The sequence below is a fragment of the Fringilla coelebs genome (genome assembly GCF_963513975.1).
Source record: "Fringilla coelebs genome assembly, chromosome: 8".
NCBI classification, from domain to species: Eukaryota; Metazoa; Chordata; class Aves; order Passeriformes; family Fringillidae; genus Fringilla; species Fringilla coelebs.
The window spans coordinates 19,745,265-19,770,132 of NC_140066.1; the positions used below are offsets into that span (position 1 = coordinate 19,745,265).

The 24,868-nt window shown below is 46.5% G+C and overlaps 1 protein-coding gene across 2 annotated transcripts; it reads right to left on the reverse strand.

The window, feature by feature from the left end:
* Nucleotides 1–1,608: 1,608 nt before the first annotated feature.
* Nucleotides 1,609–19,552, reverse strand: CXCL12 (C-X-C motif chemokine ligand 12). 2 transcript variants are annotated; one of them, XM_084210547.1, is made up of 5 exons: nt 19,442–19,552; nt 14,360–14,477; nt 10,909–10,995; nt 7,363–7,460; nt 1,609–5,547 (listed from the first exon to the last, which is right to left on the reverse strand). In XM_084210547.1, the coding sequence occupies exons 1-5, from the start codon at nt 19,500–19,502 to the stop codon at nt 5,516–5,518; spliced, it is 396 nt and encodes a 131-aa protein (XP_084066673.1). In that variant the 5' UTR covers nt 19,503–19,552; the 3' UTR covers nt 1,609–5,515. The 2 variants fall into 2 exon arrangements, with proteins under 2 accessions (XP_084066673.1, XP_084066674.1); XM_084210548.1 differs by lacking the exon at nt 7,363–7,460.
* Between the last annotated feature and the right edge of the window lie 5,316 nt (nt 19,553–24,868).

Here is a 24,868-nt window from a genome sequence, read left to right on the forward strand (position 1 = left end):
GGGGTTTTGTTTTGTTTTTTTCATTTTGCCTTTGCTAGTCTGAATGCTACATATTTGTTTTGTCTGAAAGACTCTTGGGACAGCTTGAGAGCAAGTAGCTTTATAAAACAGGGACATGCTCACTAGAAGCTAGGTGTGACCCTCAACATGTAGCATCCAAGGTAACACCCTCAGTGGTAACATCCTCAGTGTTCCTAGGAAGCAGAGGCATTTACCATGCTGTCCTCTGACCTAGACCATGCCAGGAGCTAATCAATCCAGCCCACAATTAGTGTCAGGATGGCTGAGGCCATGAATGCAGCTGATTTCCTTCAGCTTGCTAATATTGGAAAGCTGCCTGTGAAGAGAGCCAGATGTGCTAATAAGGTGGGCTCACCTCCAGTTCCTAGGCAGTTCACAGACACATTGCCCTGATGCTTTGCTGACGGAGTAAGAACCAAAACTTGCGCATTTAAGAGAAAAGACCTGATGAAAGGCACGGCAAAGTGCTCCACAGAACACGGGGCCTATGCTTAATATTAATGTGCAATTTTGTAGCTAATTACTCCCAATGCATTTCACAGTGGCCTGGGAATCTCTCAATGACCATCTGCACTCACAATTACCTACTAGTTTTTCATAAGTGTCTTAGTAAATAATTGATGGATTTGCAAGGGGATCATCAGTCATCTGAGTTTCCTTTTTCACTTTTTTGCATGCCTTTTGCCTTGCATCAATTTGAACAAGAAATATTTATTGAGCAAGAAGCTCAAAAAAGTTCAAGCACTGTTTGACTGTTCTATAAGCTATCCCTGAACTGTGCTCCAGCCAGAGCTGTAGGCAGTGCTGGGATTCACCTGTGCTGCAGTAGGTGTGAGCAGGGCAGTGTGGAGGGGCAGGGTGACCTCAGGACACAGCTTCCCCTTGCCACGAGAACTTGCAGATGGGGAGATGCATTGATCAATGACCAGTTTTCAACTCATGGTTTTGAAACCCACAGTACTTTCCCTACAACCTCATCCAAATTAGGATTGTACCTGCAAGTCCTCAGGTCAGTTCTACAAGCCTCCAATTTTTTTTTTTCCTCTCCAAATTGAATATTGACCCTCCTGTGCCCTGGGACAGTGCTGTTCACATCTGCTCTTGTCAAATGCATCCCCTGTTACCCCTCATGCTTTTTCAGAGAAACCTTCATCCCCCCCCACCTCAGCACAGATGATGATGGCATCTCTGTTGCTGGAACAAAACCAGCTCACAGCTCTCAGTTCCGTTGTAATCAAAGTGCTGCAGGAGACAAGTTTGGGGAAGAAAAGAGTAAAACATTTTAAAAAAAAATTTGGGGTTCGTTTTGGGGAGCAAATGGTTATGGGTTTCCTTGTGAAGATGGCACATTTCAATCTGCTAAGCTGCTGCTCCCAGCCAGACCCATGGGCCCTTCACCTCAGGTTCCCTGCAGAGAGTCTGGGCACTGGGAGTGTGTGGAGGCATCCTCAAAACTGGACACAAACTACATCTGAGTGTTTTTCTGAGTGAAGATTGTAGCTGTTTGCTTGTGAGGAGAAAAAAAAGTATAATCAAGCAAAAACTTTATTCAGACATATATTTTTATTAAGAAAATTTTAAGTGCATACACATTTATGTGAGAAATTACAACAATATAAAAGTGTTTATTTTCAAAATTTTCTAGGAAAGGAGCAATTTCAAAAGCATAATATAACTCCTCCATAAAAGCTGCCTTACAGGAACACAAATACAAAACCCTTTTCACATTATTTGGGAAGATACTTCTTTTTACTTAATAAAAATATAAAGTACAGTATTTACCACATTCTGACAACACAGAGTTCTTAAGGAATGAAAGATGGGAGGTTCCTGCAGCCCTTTTATCATGATACATGTTTTCTTCTCTGTGGCAACCAAAGTTTCATGTTTTCAGACAACAACTATCTTGGTGGGATGTTGATTAAGAAAAAAATAATCAAATTTTAGGTGATGAGTTTGCAAAAAACCTTGACTGCTATAAATCACATCACTCAAAACAAGTTGCCAGAGAAAATGACCTTTTAGAGGCTAATAAAGGGAAGTTGGCAACAAAAACTCCTATAGGAACTGCATTTTTGACAAAATGTGTATATTTAACTTTGAAAAAAGCTTTCATTGCAAAATAAACAGTCACCTTTGTTCAAACACCCTAATCAAAAACACATCAAAGTCATCCTTCATTTCATTCTTCCTCAGGCAGAATTCAGATAAGATATTTATACATAAAAGTACAAAGCTAGTATAAATAAAAAAATTGACACAGCAATAAATACCATCTACTCTTAAAACTGGGATTTGACAGCTGCACATTGAAAATACCCACATGATGATTTCACATTCATGGAAGCTGCTTTTTCAGCATGGTTCAGTGCTATCTCTTGTCCCTCCTGTTCTCATGTGGTCCCTACCTCACTCCCATCTCCTCACGCTTCCTTTCCCTGACTCTGTCTTTGGTCAACAGTTTAAGGCAGGAGGGAGCACCGAGTGCTCTCCCCAAGTGAGATGCTGCCAGTGCTGCTTCTCAGCCTGCTCTGGTCTTGGCATGAACAGGACAAACATCTGGAGCACTGGGGCAGCCCAGAGATTGATCCCTCTGGTACCAAAAGCGAGGCTGCTCTCTGCGGTGCATCATGCAAACAGAGTCAGGCTCACAGCAAAGCTTCCCACTCAAGGCTGAATTTGGTCCAAAGCAAGAGAAAGCTTTTAAAAGGTTCTCACTTGAGTCTCTGGCCAGGTCTGTGTCACCTCTGCATTCATGCCGTGCTCAGCCGTGCCCAGGTGAGGCGGGTGACACTGCTGGCCCCTGAGAGCAGCCCCGTGCCCCGAGTGGTCTCAGATACAGGAGCAGGGAAGCATCAACAGCACAGAGGTGTCAGGGCCCAGTCTCTGTGTGTGAGGCTGGGGCAGACAGCCCCCAAGCACCACACAAGCATCTGGCTGTCCCTTGCCTTCCATGGAGCGCATTTTCCTCCTGCTGCTACTCATGCCTTTTCCCAGGAACCAATGCCCTGCTTTAGCAGAATCTAGCCCTGCAGCCCCTAGAGGAGAAGGCTGACAGGACCCCCCTTTCCTGCAGTACCTCCACTACCTGGCTGTACCATCCAGAGCCAGGTGCCTGGGTTTGGCCGGGGTGCTCCAGCACTGCCCATTTCAGTGCTCCTGTCAAAGCAGCAATGTGGGGTTGGCACATTCCCAGGGACCTGGCCCTGCTGGTGCTGACCCCAGGTGCATTCCCTGGTAATGAGGACTGCAGCAGAGCCCTGGCAAGGCTGAGCAGTCACATCTAACACCTTCTCACCCGCCTTCTCACCAGAGTGCCAAAGTTTTCCCTGGAAACAAAACGGTCATGGCCCCTTATCATGAGCAGGGCACGCTGCTGAATGAAAATCAGAGGATTATTTAATTCTCCATTCACTGCAATGGGAATCAATCAGACCTTTGGAGTTATGTGTGGAGGATGCACTTTCCTGGGTGACTTTTTCTGCAGTCATTCTTGGCTTGGACACTCACATGTCCACCTCTGGCAAGCCACTGGCAAATGCAGGTGCATGTGTGGGACAGGGAATGGAGCCTAGGATATCAAATACAGTCCAGGGAACATAGAAATAACTCCGTTTTTCTCATAAAATTTCTTTCTTTCCCCTTCCAGGAGAGGATCTGATCCTACTAATATTAAATCAAAACTCCAATCTCATCAAGTACAGTGGTACCAGACCTTTCAAAAGACAGACACAATATACTTAAAGCACCAGGCTGGTAACAATAACAAAAGGAATGTCAAAATCACAAACACAAATATTTTAGGCACAGCAGTTTGTTTCTGCTCTAAAGCAAATGAGGTGGGGTGTTCCCAGCTGAAGGCCTCTCTGCAATAGCCCTGTTCTGCAGAAAGGAAAAGACAAGATTTTTACCTGAATGCACATGGAAATAATGGAGTCCCTGGATAGCCAAAGCACCTCTTTGGCACTAGACCTACCACAAAAAGGAGTGTGAAACACTCCTCTCAGTGCTCCTGCCTGACACAGGCTGCAGGGAAGAGGGAAGATTTCTTTTGAATCAACCAGCTTAAAGAAGACAATCTCACAACATTTTTTTGTTTACAATACAAACACAGATACATACAAACACAAGCATTGTGCTGCACAAATGTGCTTCCCCCCAGATCTCAGTGCACAGCATGACATGATTATTGCAGTGCTGCAGATGTCTTTCCATACCATGTAGCAGATATTGTGTATACAGGAAGGAATAAGGAGGAAGAAACTTCTGGCTTAGGGGATCGGAGCAAGGAGTGGTGCCTGTCCCAGGCTGTGCTTTGCAAAGGGAATTCCAGAGGCTATCCTGTTCACCAGCAAACCCCTGATAGCTGGTGAACTGGGAGTGTTGGCCTTCATTTCCACACCTGTGAAACACCTCTTCTTCCACAAACTGCACAGACCCCCTCTTGCCCCAGCCATCTCTTTTCTCCAAGGTGTGGCCAGAAATCCTCTTCTGGGTATCTCCAGAGCAATCAGGGATGTGACTGCCCTCAGGCAGGTACAACTGTTCATCCTTGGTGAAGGGTGAATAAATCTCAGCCTACTTCAGTGCAAAGCCAGACAGGCAAGCTGAAGTCACCTCCTGTGGATGGCTGGGAGATCCCTGGTGCATGGCAGCATATCTGACTCCTTCAGCAACTTGCAATGTGATCGTGTGGTCAGAGCTTTAATAACCCATTCCTTTTTTTTTGCTAAATTTATCATCAGAAACACAAGAACATAGGAAATGCCAGATGACATCAGACCTGTGTTGTGGCTCCTAACACACACAACTACTACAAACCAAGTATTAGCACCTTGCAATACCGGATGTGCATTGATCCAGCTGCTCACAGCTGTCAGCAAGGCTTCTGATCTTCAGAGCAGGGCTTTAGCCCTGTAGCCCTGAGTTTAATCACCCAAAATATCTGTAAACGCCACTCAGGGTAAAGTTGTCTATTGTCATCAGTCTGATGCTTTTGAGCCTTCCTATGTTCTTGGCCTCTATGACTTTTGGAGGCAAGGATTTCCACCACTACTTACACAACATCATTGCACTGTACAGTTCATGTCCTTCTAGGTTTAAAACTCCAGGAGACTTGCATGAACCAAAAGAAAGTTAAATAAAGCAGGACCTCTACACAACAAAGGAAATAAAATATCATATAATAACAGGGTTAGTTTAAATTGGTATCTGCCCCCAGTGCTAGGTAACAAACCAACCTGTATAAATTCATATTTTTCTCAAATAGTTACATCTTACTATATAAAAATAGCACTATGAAAGCAAGCCAACTTGTGCAAGGGGGAAAAAAAAAACCAAACAAAAAAAACCCCACCAAAAATAACCAAGAAAAAAACCTTTGGAAATGCGTGAAGCGTTGCTTTTGTGCTGCATGTTAGCAGTGAAATGTATTCATTCCCTAATACTGGTTATCTGCTCTCTGGGTCCTACAGTAAGAAATCCTGTAGACGGCTTACAATGCTTGCCTCTTACATCTTGAACCTCCTGTTGATGAAGAAGAAAGTGAAACACTATTAAGGTTTATTTCAGTTGCAAAAGCTTTGCTATCAGGCCTAGTCAAACAGCAAATCTGTGTCTGGACTAACCCAAAGGCAGCCCCTCCAACCAGTAATTGCTGGACATTTTGGGAGAAGTTCTCCACAAGGAGCTACTGGGACCCAGCAGGGCAAACCCAGCAATGGGTGTTATTTTGGGCAGGTTGTGCTCATCACAGTTAGTAGAGTGTTCAGAACTAATACAGTAGGAAGGCTGGCTAGAAAGCTTATTCTGGACTTGAAAGCCAGAGCAGAGAATTGTTGGTGGGCAAAGAAACTCGGCAAAAAATACAGCAGGGAAAGGAGAGATTAATCATTTGTGAGCAGCCCCAGTAGCAGAGCAAGTGGCACTGGGAATGCCTCCTCTATTTGCTCCTATCCCACAGCTCTGATGGAGATCATGGACTGCAGCTCCAGAGAGTGCCAGGTCTCTGTGAGGATGGAGGAATGTAGAGGGCAGCCCATGCTCTGCTCTTGTTTGGCTTCCACCGTGGGATGGCTGGAGAGTGGAGGCAGCCAGTGTTCTGCCAGCCAGGAGCCACCCCTGAGCCCCCCTGCCCTGGGACCTCACCTGGGGTGAGCAGCTGGGGACCACAGCAGAGCTTGTGGTGACCAGGTGTCCAGTGAAGGTGAGGTGACAGGCAGGCAGGCACTGCACAGCAAGCCTGTGAGGCCTGGAGGGCTGAGGTGGGAGCTCAGGTGGGGTGCAGACAAATGGAGTGTGCCATGCTCAGTGTGAGCATGGTACCCAGGAGAGTGTGGGTTAGGCATCACAGCAAAGTGCAAGTGTCTCGTGTGTGTGGTTCACCCAGAACAAGGAGCCACTTTGTGCTGGTGGCCTCCAGGTTTTGTCTGAAGTGACTCCTGCTCCTGCTCCAGGCTGGTGGCCTTTTGCAACCTAGATGAGGTCACTGAGTTACAAGTGTCAGAGGGTAAACACCAGCTCTTCAAGAACTGATGTCTCAGCACGTCTTGACAAACACCTTTCCAATGCCTGCTGGACAACCAGGGCTCTGTACCCACAGCTAGACACTGCGACTCCCAGTAAAGGCAACCTCAGAAAACTCATCTAGGCACAAAGACAATGACTAAACCATGAGGAAAACTTCTTCTCTGAAGATATCTTTTCCAAGATCCCACAGCAGTAACCCTATTTCTCTTGGTGCAGAAATGCAGGACAGACCACCCTTGTGAGGAAGAAAAACCTGGGACATCCAGAGCACTGGCATGTATAACACCATTCTCTGGGGCTTGCCTAGCATCTCCCATAGGAAAGGCATCAACCAGTCACCCATGCACCACATCATGTTGTCACCACACGGTGCTGCATTTCTCATTAAAAAACATCAGTGGCAAATTCACAGCTGTTATAGTTTAACTCTGTCACTTTGATATTGGATCTAAAATAAATAGGGCTCCCAAACCTTTGCCCCGTTTTTGACTTTGTCTTTGCTTCAGGTTTATTTTGGTCTCTTTGTGTGTCCATTTTCCCATTTTTAAAATTTTGTAAATTTTATAATTCCCATTTGTAAAATGGGAAAATCATCCCACATCTGTTGTAGCTAAGCTTTCCCCCTCTTTTGAGAGTTTCATCTCTATAATACTCTTTCGCTGGAAGGGGAAAAGATGTTATCCTCAACAAATATGGGGGGAAATGGAGGTCTGGATAGGCTAATATATTTGCCCAAGGTCCCATTACATGGTCAGTGGAAGAGCAAGGGACTTCAACCTGAGGTGTCCCATCTCAGAAACTAATGCTTCCTACCATTCTTTCTCCCTGGAGACTTTAGTGGTGTTGCACGGGAAGGGCAGAGTGGGCCCCGTTTCTTCTGTTGCTTTTTTTTATGAGTGCGATGACGTGGTCTAAATTAAAAGAAAAATACAGAAAAAAGACTGCCATAAATTATCCATATACAAAGGCCTCATTCACATTTATCTTATGGTCCCTTTATATCTTGCTGGCAGGGTGCTATGCAACATCCCCTTTCATATAACCTCTGTCTGAGAGAAATGCCAGACAAGTTAAAGGGTCCTGGTGGAAGAACATTTGCAAACCCTGAGGCCAGAACAACCCTTTTACCCAAAATGCCAAAGCCTCATCAAATGCCTTCCAGAACTTCTCAGTCAGGAGCCTCCATCCAAAAAGTTCCCCCTGAGGTACAGAGGAAGCAGAGGAGGAGCTGGATTTCTGGCTTCCCACCCAGCACTCCTGCTGACATCAGCAAGAAACAGTGGCTACTCTGAGGGGGTTTAAGGCATTTGGTGCCTTAAAACAAGGCTGCAAAAATAATCACCCACATTGTCCCCCCATGTGTGGGGCCTTGTCCCAGCACATGCTTGGTGGAATACTGGGAGGCTGTTCTTCTGGCACCTTGTATTTCAACTGTTACTTACAAATTAGGTTAGAAATTAGGAAGAGCCGCCACGCCAGGTTTGGAAGGCAGCAGCAGGGCTTGGCTGCCAACACAGCCAGCCCCTACACATTCAGAGTTTCTTTTCCTTTCTCCCAGCTGGCTTAATGGAAAGATTTTTCCCATGTGACTTTGTTATCTTCTCCAGATCCATCAAATCTCTCCTGCGTGTCTGCAGTAGCCACTGAGCTTAATGGACTCCGGCATCCTGAAGCGAGGGGAGCTCTGAAGTGGGACTGTATTAACATGACAGTGGATGAATGTTGAATGATGTTGGCCACAGCAGCTGCACAATGATTTTTAAAGCCAGTTAAGGAATTTGGATTCCTGACAGCCTGAATGTGTTTTACTGATGTCTCATGTGTATATTACATGGAGATGTGATGAATACAAAGCAATAATAAATGCTAAGCAGAATTAGTGAGCAAAATAATTCCCTAGTAAAAATCATTTCTGGTTTCATATTTAACTGTATTGGACTACTATTTTAAGAACTTTTCCTTGCCCTTAGCTGCAGATTATAACACTGAAGATATTTTCATATTGAAGTACTGGTATAGATTAAGATGTCTTCACAGTTTGGATTCTACTTAAGCAATTACAAGAGCCCTTTCTACAAAATGTATTGATTTTATTCCAGAAAAATAAATTCCCATGTACAATTGGGTTTTCATAACATGAAACAGTTAGCCATTTTATTGCTAGTGCATATAGGGTAATGTCACATTTCATACAATTTCGGTACAAGTGAAAAAATATAATATATGGCTGATTGAAACTGATAGCTACATTAACATTTATAGATCTATATAGATTCATTTTACAAGCTGTTAGTAGTTTAGAGGGATATCGGTGTTTTAAACTACCAATATTCATATGGCTCCAATTCAAATACATGAATTGTTTGATGCACTATAAATATATTCCAAAGTACATTTCATTGAAGAAGTCAAAGCTGTGCACTAAAATATATCAAAAACATGCCTTGTGAAAATGCTACAGACAGAGCCCTGACTGTCTGTGGAGCATGAAAATGCCACTGGTGCTAACATTACTAGTTGGAAAATGAACACAATGCCACGATTACAGGATTAGGTGATGGAGATATATGCTTTCTATCATCTTATTTCACAAAGCTGGGACCAAATTCTCTCTTGTTACTCAATGTAAACCAGGATGCATCCACCAAATTGGCAGAATCACTTCTGTATTAGCATTTGGTAAACAAAACCCAGGATCTGGCTGGAGATCAGGCAGACTCCCTGGTTTCAGTAGAGCTGGTCTCAGATCTTCACTAGTGGTAGTGAGAGCAGAACATGTTCCAGCTGAGTTGCTCCCCTAAGTCAGACAGGCACACACACAATCATATTTGCCCAACCTTGCAGATTTCTAAAACGCCTCCTTAAGGCTCAGGTTGGGGATGATAGCAAACAGAAACTTGAGCAGGTTTTCCCAGTTTGTAAAACCAAGTGGCTCAGTCCCTAGGATATTAAGCATGGGCCACATCCTGCTCTTGGGTTCAGTTGTGCCTAAACCCAAAGCCATTCTGGCAGCATTAACCTGGATTACCACTGCAGAGAATTTGTCCAGAGGACAAAAGGGCTGAGTGCTGGCAGCAAAGAAGGCACTGAGCATCAGATGAGATGGGAGGAGCTGTCAGGGCTGGAATCACATTGACTTAGTTAGCTGGCTTTCTTCCTTCTTCTCCTCACTCTTGGTCCCAGTGCAGTCCCCAAAAGGGACACATGGAGAAATCTCTCTACTTCTGGTAGCATTTTCCCCCTTGCTTATTGTAAAAACACAGGGGGACAATAATTTTTTTTTCTTTTTTTAACTCTGATCCTTGTTTGGCAGATGCATTTACAAAGGAAACAGTGGAGACCATTCAGGTACCTGTGCCCCTCATCTGCCCTGGGGCCATACCTTCCCCAATAATACATTGATTTTGCAAATGATTGGATTCCAGCCCTGCCTTCACCCTACAGATGCAGGGGGGACGAGGTTCAGCAGGGTTACAGCGCAGTTACTGCGGGGTGGGAACGTGATGGCAAGGGTGGCAGGGATACTGAGTGCACAGGTAGGCTAGCTGGCCAAAATGTTGCTGCTGGATCAACCTCAGCCCAGGGCCCTGGGCAAGCAAGGGAATGCTCTGTACCGTTATTTGGTATGTACCATCCTTCAGTGCTGGAAGGCTGGAGCCCTCCCCTCCAGCTCTGCATAAAAATGTGCTCGGTGCTGCTCTGCTCAGCATAACATTGAGCAGAGATGGGCTGAGTCCACCTCAAAGTAGACATGATCAACCATTTTCAAGGGGAATAAAAACAGATTTAAAAAGTCTGAATTTGCCAAGTTTGGCTGGTTTTCCCCTGGTATAGTGGGAAAGACTTATTCATGGTAGCCCATCGTGCCTTGGCCAGCATTAACAGCATTCCACACTGGGCAGCAGAGAAACAATATTTAGCACCAAGAATCCCAAGGCCTCAGCTGCCTGTGCAAGCAGACACCCAGTGTAACATGGAGAAAGGGCTCCAAAGACACCGGAACAATATAGATTCTGAAGTAATTGTAGTTTGGCTGGGGAAGAAAGGACATTAAAGGAAGAATTTTCCTTGGGAGAACAGCTTTTTTTTTTTTTTTTTTTGAAGAGGATGAGTTCGGGACCCCAGAACATACTCATTAGCACAATTTTTGCCTTAAGCCCTGGCAAAATTCTTAGTTTAACATCTAGGATATATTAGAAACTGTTGTTTTAATACAAATTATGTGAACTCCAAACCCTTCTTTGAAACAATCTCTGATTCCACAAGTACTTTGTCCACATGGTAAAAGCCAGCCCTTAATGTTCTACCCTTTAATAATTCAGGATGTTAGCTGTTAAGTCCATTTGTCTCTTGCCTTACTTGTTTAAAGCTTTCTCCAGATATTCCTGGATCCACTTTAACTTGGGATCAATGCACACTTGCTTGCTGTTGCTCTTGAGCCTTGCACTGCCAAAGGAGAAAAATCAGAGTGAGTCTGGTGTGCAAATTCCTCAGCCCACACCCACTTCCCCCCACTGTGCCTTATTTTCCTTGGGTGCCAGTGCTGCTTTTGGTTAACCCATGAAGCGGATGAGTTACTTCTCCCATCTTTGACCTCCCTCACCTATTCTAAATATCCCTGGCTTGGAAACCATCTGCCTCCTTTGACAGGCTCTTGTGGTCTGTACTGGGAATCATGTGCGAGCGGAACAGACACAAAATTTGAATCTAAGACTTCCAATTCATACCTGGACCGTGAATGAGCTCACTGCCAGCAACAGAAAAATTTCATTTGGAAATACTGACAGGATAAATTTAGGCAATTTTTGCAAGTAATTGATTAAGAACGGCTTTTAAATTCAAGCCAAAACTAAAGTTTCACAAGTTTTGAGGACAGACACCTCATGGATGTTCTGAAACAAAGGGTGTGGTCACTCCTTAGCTTTTTGTTTTATACAAGACTGAATTACCAGGTTGCAGGGAGGAAGACAACAAAGTGCCATAGTGCCAGAGGCAAGTTTCTCCTCATGTATTCACTCAGCATTGGAACCAAAGGCAGAAACCTCCTGAGGGGTTTCTCCTGGATGTCCAAGCTGCACTTCCCAAAGCAAATTTTTTAGCTAATTTGAATTCTCAGTGAATTTGACACTTGGGCTCCCTGAATCTTTCATTCAGAAACAGGACAAATAGCTTTTCATCAACAGGTTTCACCCTCCAGGGATCTCAGGACCTCGAAAGAGCTGTTATCTCCCACATTCCCTGCAGCACCCTGCCTCTGCCCCAGCAGCTCCAAAATTTCCCTCTCAACAGCCTGCCTGTCTTGGGAAAGTGCAGAGAACAGCAATTTTATGGAAGTGCCCGTAGGAATAAGTTCAGTACTTGTTTAAACATTTGCTGGATGGAAGCCATAATGTTCCTCCATTTATAAAATGAAATCTGCAGAATTTAAAACGATGGTGTAAGAAATAAGAGGTCAAAGAGGCTCCTTGGTCTGAAGTTATGCAACAACACAGTTGTAACATAAACACACCAAGGATCTGTCCTGCAAGCCCTGCTCCAGTACAGAGATGAATGGGCCTGATTCATATTTCCCTTACAGCAGTGCCAAGCTGGACCATTTCCAGTTAAGTGATACCAACAGTGTGTAAGAATGGATTTGCTGATGTTAGCAATGCCTGGGAATTCTTAAGCTGACCTCACAGGGGACAGAAGCAAAAGCACACGTAACCAGTCTCCAGCTGCATTCAACACAATTCCTCTCACCTAATACTGAAACACTGATTTCTTCTGGCATTCATTTCTGAGCCCATCAGCCCCTGTTCCATGTGCAAGGAAGAGACACAGGAAATTGTATGGAGTGTTTAACCTGGACTGGGTTAGGTGTCTACTTGCTAAACATGCTCATTTCCCTGTACTGAAAAACAAGGAATTTAGTGTGGACTTTGTAGAAGTAGACATTGACAGACAAGTTCACTGGATTTGGACAGATGATTTCCAATAGAATGAAAGACAAAAGCCTGCTCTTAGTCTTTTTGTTCAAGTACACCTCCCCTTAACCAAAAAGGAAAATATACTTTTGAAAAAACAAACAAACAAGCAAAATAAAACAAAACTAAAAACCTAAACCAAAACAAAAAAATCCCAAACAAACCCACAAAACACCATCTAGCAACTGTATGTTTCACTTAGTTCTCTATTCCTGAAAATGGCAGCTTTTAATTTATTTACTCCTTCATTGTTTAATGCTTAAAATGAATAAAGATGAGAAATTAATGGGTTGGTTTTGATTGATTTCATCTCCTGTTTTGATGAAGACCTAGTTTAAAGTCACATTGAAGGGTATTTGGATGTATCAAGTACCTTACTTGTCAAAGTAATAAAGACAGGGTCAACTATAAGTTCATATGTTCTGTGTGTACCCCACACAAACACATTTGGGTCAGGAATGGGCTAGAACATGAGATGTTTCTGTTTCTGCATTTCATGCTCTTATTTATCTCTAATTACTATAATCCTATGTTAAGAGATAAATATATACTCTATCCTGAAGTAAATGCTGTCATTTTCTTGAAACTATGCCAGAAAATTCCAAATCATCTAAAAAGCCTTAGCACTGGGATTCTTATGACATCACTGACAGTCCCAGAGCACAAATCCATGCACTAGTGCATGCTTGCTGCCAAAATTGTTTATAGGTAGAGATCGGAGTTAGTCACAGCTGGTTTTGCCATTTTTCTGAAAGGAAATTATTTCTCAGCTGAGGCTTACATTTTTCTCACTGTCCTCCACTAAATCCTAAGGCAGAAGCACATGATAAAATGTCTGTGATATACACAGAGTGGTTTAAGACAGAAAAAAACCCATATTAATAAAATTTGGTTCATGAATGGATACACACTCACATACATTCCTGAGCAATCTCATGAAATCACATCAGTTTTCAGAATGCAAAAAAGTTTTGGATGACAAAAATTGATTTTTATAGCATTGACTTGCAAGAGGAAGGGGTCAACATATGGGTCAAAGACCGAACGAGCAATGGGATCCCTGCACAGAAACCAAACCTAGTCCCTGACACCCTCTCACAGAGGTTTAAACAGAAGCTGTGTAGTAAGGTTCCCTTGCAATGAAAAGATGAATGTTGGGGGTTTTTTTTCTTCAAAAGGTTTTGAATTTTCATGTTCACCCACGAAGAAGTGAACAAAAAAGACCTTTCTAAAACATACACACAAAAATCTACAAAGACAAACAAACAAAATCCCAATGTTTCCTGAAAATGAGGGTTGCTTTTCCAGCAAAAAAAAAGGAGGCTATTTTCCATTGGGAGCCCATTTTTCTGTTCTGCTGCAGTTTACTGAGTCAGCCCCTGCCTGGCAAGCGTCCCTCGATTAAGCCATCACATTTCCAGAGTCTGCACCTCCTGCGGAGGATACATGAAACACAGGAATTCCTTTTGCTTGTTTAGCTCCACGGAGATGTGACCCATTAGAAGACAGACCGCTATGAAGCTTTTACCCAAGGTGTGAAGCTCCACATCCAAGGCAATGCACAGCCTGTCTGACATTCCTGCTCACATACCCACGGGGGAACAGCACATGGGATCACAGTGATAGGGAGATCACAGAGAACACAGCTGGGAAACAACAGTTGGGCTCCTTTACGTGGGGTAAAGCAGGGTCCAGCTGTCTCTGACACAGGGGGTGAAGAGATGAATTGGGAGTCATGGCATGAGGCAGACTGAAATTCAACCACCAGAGCAGGGCACCAGCTCTGTGACCCTTCTTTTTCACAGCCCAGATTCGCACCCAGCTGAAAAGAGCAAGAGACTTACACAATCTGAAGTGAGCAGTTGGGTGTGGAGAGGATTTTGAGGTGCTTAATATTGGCTCTTGCCACGTTGCTCTCGTAGAATCGACAGGGACATCGGTAAGTCAGGCTGACGGGTTTTTCTGCGGGACAAAGGCAGGGAAAGGACACGTTACCTCTTGCTCCCGGTCAGCAGCACAGATACACCGGTCAGGGCTCACAGCATCGGGGCTCACAGCAAGAAACGCCCTCCAAATATGCAGGTGGGAAAAAAAGCAGCAGAAAAGCTGTAGCTTTGGGAGAGCATTTGCCTACAGCTCAGAGCACAATCCATTCAGCTCAGCGCCCAGCCTTTCAACAAGGGTGCGTGGGATTTTGGAAGACAAAGAAGAGGGAGAGAAAATGGAGATAAGTAAAATGGAAGAGATTAGAATAAGGAGCCGCGCCATTGTACAGGGATGCTCCCCGTAATTAGACAAGATAAAGGCCAAAAGAGGGGGCACTTGTCCTCGGTGTTGTTCTACTCAAACGATTTTGACCCGAGGCCAAATTAGAAGGTAGCCAGAAGAAAGAGACGAATTCCAGGGAGTTCAGATCAAAACGGCTCGGCTCAGGTGCAGGCTTTTCACAGGGGACTTAGTGGCTACAGAAAAGCTCTGGTTTTGCAGGCGTTCCCAGGGCCCAGCTGACCTTTCCCCACCGCAGCCAGCCCGGGCTCCCAACAGAGGTACCCGCACAAGATGGTGCGGCTCAGAGATGCGAGATCCCGGCGGTTTCACATAAGACACTCGGAGCCTTTTGAATTTCTAGCCTGCGGCTAAGTAAGGCAATCGAGGAGACAGTTATCAGCCAGGGCGTCCTCAATACACTATTCAGGGGCCACCAGGCTGGATGAGAGTTCTGTCACTGGCATCACTAGGGACAGAATTAAGTTTAACCCCTTAGGCTAACAATCTGCCATGTATATGCATGCGGGACTGCGAAAAGCAGCCTGGCGCCCACCACGGTCTCTGCTGCCCCATTTCTCTATGGGACAACTTAATTACTGGCAATCAAGTGCACCTATGTAAGGTCTTCACCCTGACTGTAAGTTTGAAAGCTCCGTGCATAATAAAACACAAGCACAGAAGCCTTGCCTGGAAGTCTAAGAGATGCCTAAGATTTTAAAGAATTTCCCAGTGGAGCAGTTTTCAGCCTCTGGGAGGAATTAAATTCATACACCTAACCCTTAAAATCTGGCTCATGCTGTAGATGGTCAGATCTATATCTGGCAGGGCTTGAGATCCCATATGGCAATCTGCCATCCTGTTTGTTTAGCCACACAGGAATACTTGCAGCATCCAAACCCAGTTCCTTTTCAAGGAAAATGGGGAGATAAAGAGCCGGGAAGGGCTTGGAATTCCTAAACAGCTGTCTAGGAAGGTGAGAAAAGAGACAGGTTTTCAAGCGCAGCAGATCTACATATATTGCACATTTATCGATGCCTGTCTCTAGCAGGCATAACCACACACAACAGGGTGAAATTGGCCCGTCCTGAGGAGGGAAGCCCCTTTTTCCCCCGGTGTTTCTACCAAGAGATGAGGCAGAATCAGATCCCTCAGGAGAGGAATTAATCAGTGGGAATAGAGCTTCTCCTTATTCACACCAGAATCCGGACTATAAATCAAAAAATTGAAGGACTTTTCTATCAGTTTTCTGCACTGCAAACAGTGGTTCCACCTATGAGTTAATAATCTGCAGGGAAAGGAGGGCTACAGAGTGAGCCCCGAGAAGATGGATTAGACTGCCTACTGCTAATGTGGAAAGGAGTGAGGAAGGCACTAGGATTTCCCGCTGCAAATCTGTGCCTGATAGCTACACATCTGTGAATTTGTATTGGAAAGGGGGGCTGAAACTGAATACAGTCATATTACTCTCAGCACAGCTGCAGTGATAAGTGTCTCTGCAAGCTTGTCCCAAGTTTAAGCCAGCTTTAACTTAAACAACGTGCAAGAGATGAACTGTTCAGATCCATGATTTGATAATGCAATCCTGTCCTCCCGCAGACTCGAGGTGGGATTTTCAATCCCATACCACTTGAAATCAGGAGCAGAGAAAGTTTAACCATGACTAAACGTGTCTGTAAGTCCCAAAGTTGTTTCCTGCCCAAGAAAAGGCATCTAGCACAGCAAGGAAGGGGGGAAGCCCCCGGTATCAGTGTGCTGTTACCTCAAGATGCAGTGGAATGATAAACCCCCTCCCAGCACAAGAATCCCTTTGGTATTTCTGCGTGCCTTTCTTGGTGATCAGGAGCAGGCACTGAGCACCAGGGAGCGGCAGCCACTGGGTCAGCTCTGGGCATCCCCAACAGGGAATCAGTGACTGTCTCACCATGCTGTCAACAAGGCTCAAAACCAGGGAAAGCTGGTGCATGTGGCATCTTCCAGCACATGAACCCCTATCTTCCAAAGGCAGGAGAGGGAAGGGGCCGTTTGGAGGCCGTAATTTAGGAAGAGAACATTTCTGGTCTTACTCTGAGGCTGACAAGCACATTCCTTATCTCTTTTCAGAATTTGAAACATACTGTTGCTTGTACATTAGAGCTGATTAAACTGATTAATTAATCTACCAATTTGTACTGTGAGTTCTCTGACATCTACCAAACACTGAGCACAAGCTAAAGCCATTCTCTCAGTACAGAAAATTAGTATAATCTGTTAATTGCCTTATTACATGAAAACATATAACTGATGGCACACAAAGCTTTTGAGACCTTTATGTGTCTGGCACATTTGGTTCAAATGGACAAATGGAGTCAAAAGTTACAGAGCAGCCAGATGCTAGTTTGACATCTCAATGTCATCCCTTCAACCTAATTTTACCTAGACAAAAAGAGAACATCTCTTTTGGTCTCAACTAGGAGTTTGTGTTTTGGAATTTTTTAAAGAATGATCAGTTTTATTGTTTTCAACTCCAGCTGAGTTTTGTTGGCTCTGAACAACTACTTTTGCTGACAAATTCTCTCTAGAGACAGAGCACACACAAAGTGCTCTCACGGAGTGGCCACTTGTCAGTGCTGGACATTACCTGTTTCATCCCACAGGGATCTGCTTCTCCTTACCCACACTGAAACGGGACAGTAAGGGAAGAAGTCAGTTCCCAGTTCTGCTGCAGTTATCAGTAACATGCTGTGTGGACTAGGAAGCTCTGGATGCTTGAATAGAGAGGGAAGCTATATCCAGGAAAGCAGGCTGGACATAAACAGACCAAACATTTGAGGAAATCATTTCACTTCTGTTCAGCCTAGGGTGCATTTGTCATTATCAGGAGATGGTTGATAACTTTTTAATTGTAGAACAGCTCCACTTCCCTGGAAAGCGAGGCTGGGATAGACAGACACAACTTTATCAGGTAACTAAGAAGAATTCAGAGCTCACCTGCTCCCCAGCACAAGGCAGCCCTGCGAGCCCTCATCTCGATCAGGGCTGAGAGCACTTCATGGCATGCAAAGTAGACAAAAACCTCCACTTTAAACACCGCAAGACGGCAGGGTCACTTTCTTTACACTAGTTTCTCTCCAGCCCTTGTGAGCCATTTCCTCTCTCAGGTAGCCAGGTCCCCACACGCTTATCCCGACACACGCTTATCCCGCTGCCAGCGGAGGAGAGCAGCCGCGCAGGGGGCGAGCCGAGCTGCAGCTGGGCAGCTCTGCCGGCCTCCCAGCCCTGAGCAAAGGCTTCCAGCGAGAGGTAAGGGGGAGGAGAGCCCCTGTCCCTTCCTCCCTCCAGACCTGCACTCGCCTCCAGAGACGAGGGAAGCCCGCTCAGGTACCCAGGCACCGGCGGCCCCAGCCGCTGGGCAGCTGGTGACTCTGGCAGCCAGGGGCTGGAGCTGCCACTGCCACCCGTGGTCCCCCGGCTCTGCCTTCGCTACCTGCCGCGCTCGCTTCCCAGCCCGCAGCCCCGGGGTTGTGGACAGGGCGAACGCGGCGGGGGCTGGAGCTCCCCTGCCTGGGACACTGGGGCCTCTCCAGGGCAGGGTCGGCTCGGTGTTCCAGCGGGACGGGGCTGTTGTGCGGAAAGGCACCGGGAAATTTTCGGGGAAAACTAACTCTCTCAAGCTAAACGAGTAGGGCATCCTCTACCTCCCTGGGTGAGGAACATCCGAGTTTCGTTGCCCAGAACAAGAGAACAGAATGGGAGCGGAGGTTTGAAAACCTAGACAGAGGACATTCGACGAGGGGACAAGAGATGGCAAATCTCTGTCAGCGGCAGGAGGAGCGTCCGGGGGATGCGGGGGATGCCCAGGGAACCCTCGCCCCGCCCGGAGCCCCGGGCCTCCCCGCGACACGCGGGGCAAGAAGCGCGGGTGTCCGCTGTCTCCCGGGCCATCCGAACACGGAGGCTTCCACGGAGCACAGCTGGCAAAGTAAGCCGGGCAGCTGGAGCTGCCACCGTGCTGCGGGCGCGACACTCGGGACGGCGGGGACCGGCGTGGGGCGGGCGGGCCGTGACTGCGGCGCGGATGTGACTGAGCGCCCCACGCCGCCAGCCCGCGGACCCCCAGATCTCCCCTCACAGCAGGTCCCTGCACCCCGAAACATCCCCGTGCACCGCGCCGGGGATGCGGTAAATTCCTGCCCAGTGACCGCTTTGGCTCAGCTCTGCCCCGATTGAGGAAAGATAGATCACGACAGGGGACAGAAGAGGTACCGATCAACCGCCTGTTTCTAATTCCTTGACACTTTTACGGTCGGGTTTTTTTTGTCAGAGGGAAAGTCGATATGCATATTTAGCAGCCAAACCACCTCCCTGCAGACCGAGCGCTGTTGAAAGTCCTCCCAGACGACTTCAATCTGGGGCGAGTTTGGCAGAGAGGACCGCTTTGGCCAGCTTTTTGAAAAAAGCCAGGGAGGGATGGAGGAGAGGGAGGAATGGGAAGCCGCCTGCTTCCAGCTTTGCACAGCCATCGCCTTGGCTCACCAGACACATCTGAGCCGCGGCCGGAGCCCGAGCCGGGAGAGCAGTGCAGCTGTGAGCAGAGAGGGGAGAAGAGCGGGGATTTCCGCGGGACCATCGCTCCCGGCCGGGCTCCCGGCAGGAGCGGCGCGGCCCCGCAGCTCACTTACCCTCCGAGAGGGAGATGACGGCCAGGGCGAAGGCGACCAGCGCCAGGGCGCGGAGGTCCATGCTGGGGCGGCTGGAGGAGGCGGGCAGGCGCTGCGCTGCTCGTCCCGGCGGCTGCGGTGCTCTGCTGGCGGCCCCTCCGCCCCTCCCGCTATAGAGGGGCCGGGGGCGGGGGGAGGAGAGCCAGGGGGAGTAGCTAGACTGTGATTTATTGCCCGTGGCATGTTATTACATCCTTCCTCTGCTAAAAATGGTTGGAAAGAAACCAAAAGAGCGAGGGCTCCTCGCTTCGCTCCGTCAGCCTCTCCCCAGGCACAGAGCCTGTCCCCCCAGCTCCGCGCTCCGAGCCCCCTCCGGGACCGGCGGCTCGGGGCTGCGGCCGTGACAGCTATCACCGCCACCCCATCCAGCCCCCACCGGGGGAAGAAAGTTGTTTCCTCACCGAACTGTGCCACCCCGGCACGGCGGCTCCTGAAGCAGAGCTGCTTAACTCATCCCTTTACTTAAGGCATCCCTTAACTCTTCACACACGCATCCCTTAAGTGTTCGCACGGGAGAGAAGAAAACTTTTCGCTTTCGTGGGTGCGAATCTAGATTGACACTGGCTCCCTGGGCATCGCGTACAGTGCCTCGTATGAAGAATCTTCGCAGAAGTTTATGTGGTCATTTGAGGAGAGAAAAGGCAGAGGGAGAGAGAGAGAGGAGAGAGAGGCTTTCATTTTTTGCCTCTTCGTGTTTGGCCCAATACACCACCTCTTCCCTGTATTAAATCGACCCAGTAATACATTTGCTGCCAACATTCCACTTCCTTTGTATTGCAGATGCCACTGGACTCCCTGGCACCTCGGCCGAAAGCCCTTGTAGCCCAGCAGTGCTCAGAGGCCCAGGGGTGTCACTTGCCCTCAGCTATTACAGTATTGTCAAGTGTAAATGACTTAAGCATGTCCTCGCTGTCTGCAGCCCAAGCCCACAGGACCCTGTTTGTTGCCATTAAAAACTTAAAATAAACATTGAAGGTTTGATTGAATTTTGACTCCTCTCATCCGCATTTATCACAGGCATCTTCGGCTGGACCAGTGCGGGGTCGAGTGGGTACAGCTAATCCTTGTGTGGAGATGCTTAAGGACAGGGTCATGATGCCACCAAAAGCACCAGCATGGCTGTTTTGTACCCTGGGTAACTGCTAATTCTCTCAGCTACAGACCACGAGGTTGCACCCAGGAGTCCAGACATTGCATCTTGCTAACCCGTGGCAGTTTCACTAAGAAAAGATTGTTTCTAAAGGGCAGGAAAAATGCTTGCAGTGATGCTTGGTGATGAGCAGGATCCCTACCTGACAAAGAGACACACCCAACTCCCTAAATCTAGTTATTTGTGTTTCTTAGCGCCTTCTTACCAAAGAACACTGAATTTGTTTAGGCTGGTTTGCTCCCAGATCCCCTCCCTTCTTTTAGGTGAGGAAGCACAGTAGTGCACTGATGCATTGAAAGGACCAACAGCTGTAACCAGTGCTGTGAGCCTGGCTACTGCTGCCGTGACAGTTGTGACAATCTGCAGGGATGGGAGAAGCTCATCGTAATTGCAAACACTGCTAGGAGTGCTGCTGTCCCCACAAGTGCTCCCGCTGGCACACGAGGACATCCACACTGCACTTAGCAGAGACACTGTTATGTCCACACCACACTTAGAGTCACAATTACTCGGAGTAATAACACTTAAAGCAACAGCGTGTCTTTGCTGTTGCTATTGCCGCAGAGAGAAACATCTCAAGGATCTAATCAAAGAAACTGGATAAATGTGGAATGAAATCAGAGGTAAATCTTTGTAGCAGTCTCCCCCTCGGCATCCCGAGACATGCAGGCGTGTTGTAACTGAAGGTGAAAACTAGTTGGGTTCTAGGAAACGTCTGGACAGACCTTCGGAGCTGAGTCAAAGAAGTCACAGAACGCAGATGAAAGGGCTCCCTCTACACCTCGGGATGGCTGAGTGAACCATCAACAAGGCAGGAGGATGCCTCGGTCTCCCTGCGCCCCGTCTGTCCTCTCCCTCCGCCATAGGAGCCTCTTCATGGGAGATGAATTCTCCCGAGGAGAGGGGAACAGGAGGACCGGGACACCGCACCCGGCACCATCCCTCCACAGCCTCCCCCCTCCCGGGCAGGGGCATCCCGGCGGGGCAGGGAAGGGGGCCCAGGCACTCGGTAAAGCCCCGGGATCCCGGCGGGGCAGGGAAGGGGGCCCAGGGACTCGGTAAAGCCCCGGGAGCCCGGCGGAGAGGCCACCCCGCCGTGCTGGCCGCCAGTCCTTCGGCAGCCGGGCGGCCCGCGGGGCTCCGCAGCGTGTCTGTCCCTGCCCGCCAGGCGCGCCCAGCCCGCTGCGCTCCCGCCGGACAGGGAGCGGACACCGAGGCGGCTGCGGGGTTGTTTCGGCAGGTCTGCTTCCCGGAGCAGCCCGGCAGCGGCCCGGCGGTGTCCCCAGGCGAGGGGAGGTGGCGGGTCGAGCGCAGCCGAGCCCGCAGAGCGGGGCGCGGGGACAGCGAGGGACGGAGCCCGCACCGCCCCCAGCCCTGCACCGCACTGCCTCCGGGCTTCACGCCGTCACCTCGCTCCTCCTGGGTGAAGAAGAGGTCTCCAGGCAACAATCGAGCTCTTCTGAGTGAACTCCGAGCGATTTTCATGAACGACGATTTTTGGTTTTTCTTCCCGTCAAGCAGAAACTGCTGCCTACGATACAACAACTTATGAGCTTAAGGTTTAAACAGCATAAAGTAACAAAACAAAACAAAACAAAACACAGCATCAAAACTCCCTCTCAATGGGAGTCTCGTGGTTTACCCCTGCCCCAAACTAGAACTTAGGAACTCAGGGAGATCTGAACGAATTGAACATTTAAAAGGAAAGTCAAATGACTTGCCAAGTGTATAATTCCTTGAAAAGTTCGTTTCAACTTAATGTTAACTCCCACAGAATTGACCAGTGTTTATCTGAATGCTCAAAAAATCCAGCCTACACCCCTTTATGATCTGGGTGGCTGAATATCTCCCTCTCCCCCTCCTCCCCCCAAACAGCTGCAGCCAGAACTCCTTAATAGCCAGTAAATTCAATCTTTTATCTGAATGCTAACAAAGAAAGGATGGATTCAGAAACCTTAAATAGACCTACTGTTGACTTCAACACAGCTTGAAACAGCCTTTTTTAATAATAAAATATTCCAAATTTTTAGTGTGTTTGTATCAAATTACATTTCCTCTTAAATGCGGAGATGGCAACATTTCTGTTACTTAGAATTTTAGACTGGCATAACACAGCAATGAAATCATTATTATCTGAAGCTGTTTTAACTCCCATAGATTATGTCTAAAACAAGCCATTTCTGGCCAGCATAACTAAGAAAATTTTGTGTGAGTCAAGAATTAAACTGAATGCCCTCATGTTGGAAAATAGTAGCCTTGTTTTCACCTTGTTCTCACTAATGCAGTTTCACTGAGATCTTCCTTAAAGTTTCCTGGACTTATTATCTGTAACTAAATGCACCACTTTTTTGGATGGCCATAGTGTTCCCACAGAATCTATATTTAAGTGAAATTAAGGTAAACAGTGCATCTCAACAATTTCAAGTAAAATACATTACAATACATTACCTTGGGCTCTAGGGTTAAGGAAAATTACCTTTAGAAATCTGTATTTATTAGGTTGTTGGATTGCACAATAGACATACAAAATCAATCTTTCTGTTTGGGTATCTAGTTGCCCACACAATAATGACCACATTAGTTTAGTACCATCTGTAGATGCAGATTTTTTTTTTTAAGATAATGTTTTTTAAAGCATGTTTATACAGCTTATTTCCTTTTTGTATAATATTGTGACAGGAAGGAAATTAAAGATGTTAAAATGTTAAAATTGATATTAGCTACTGCATTTTATCCTTAGTGTGCAGAGTCAAGAGTACTTGGAGATTTTAAGTGCTTCAATATTTTTATGCATCTATATTATTTCATAACTTAACTCTGAAATTCTTTATCACATTAAAAAAGAAAAACAACCAAACCAATGCATCCATATAAAATTCTTCCTTTATTTGCTATATGACCTTAACTTACTTCCATCTTACTGTCATTTTTGTTTTGCTTAAGAATTCTTTTTTTCAAATAGCAGTCTTACTCTTGCAGCATTCCTACAGAATGTTTTTCCCCCAAGACTATTAATCAGGTGAAAACTTGAAGACTTTGTCGTCTTGCTGCACATTCAAGCAGCAGCTAGAAAAGGACAACTGTAGTGTGGCTTGAAGATCTTTCTTGACTCCTGTCTTTGACCTTCTCGTTTCAACTGTTACAACTATTTTCCCTTCTTATTGTCATGGCAGGATTCCAAAATCATCCTTTACAAAGGTCCTGTGGCAAACAGGACTTATAGCAATTAAGTATTTTCAGCAGACCAGTATAAACTGAGAGAAGTCAATTGCTGGATTTGTCTGTAGAAAGAAAAAACAATTTCCCCAAACAACCAGATTTCAGATAGAATTGCAAGAGCTCTGTTCTCATAATAGTAAAATAGCCTCCAACATTCATGTACACAGACATATCCATAATGTATGTTGGCCCTGAAAGATTCCTTGGAGGGCAGAGGGAGAGATCAAATAGAGGTCAAGTGAGTAACTGTTTATAGATGGTTAACTAGAACGACAGAGAACTGTGGTAGCTGCTTTTGTAGCAATATTTAAAAGTTTAGGCTCGCTTCCCTGGGAGTTTTGCATGTGATTTCAGTGGATATGAAATCAGTCCTTAAGGGCAGTCTCCATCTCTTCTTTTATCCCAGCAGAGTACATCCCAACTTGGTCTAACCTTTCATGAAGAAACTCAAAACGTGATAAATTTTGCTTGGGTTTAAGTTTTGTTATGAACACAGCTCTTGGCCTCGCTGTGAGGAGTTTCCTGAAAGCTTGGGGAAAAGCAGAGCCAAGTTTGCTGTGTTCTGCCTCTCCCTCTGAGCACCAAGCTGACACCACGGAGGGGCTTTTATTCCAGGAGTGTTTCAAACTGTGTGGCTTTGCTTGGGTTTCGCTTGCACTGTTCAGGTTCACTGAGCTTGCAGGCCACTGCAAGGAACCTGGCCCTCAGCAGTAAAGGCCCTCTATTCCCAGCAAGAGGAGGTACCTGGGAGGTCTGGCCAGGGCCAGGCTCAGCGCTGCCTTTATTCTCTCTCCATGGGAAAGTGATGCACGGACAACCAGAGCGTTAGAAGTGAAACGGTTTAAGAGTCTGCAGGGAAAAGGTTTAGCCCAGTGTTCAGGTCAGAATGGTCAGGGGTCCTCACAACACCCATCTCATTTCTTTCAGGCTTTCATTTGACTAATCGAATATGAATCACATGCCTCTCGAGATTTATTTTTTCTGCTGTTATTATTTGCTTTTAATCTAAGATAGGCATG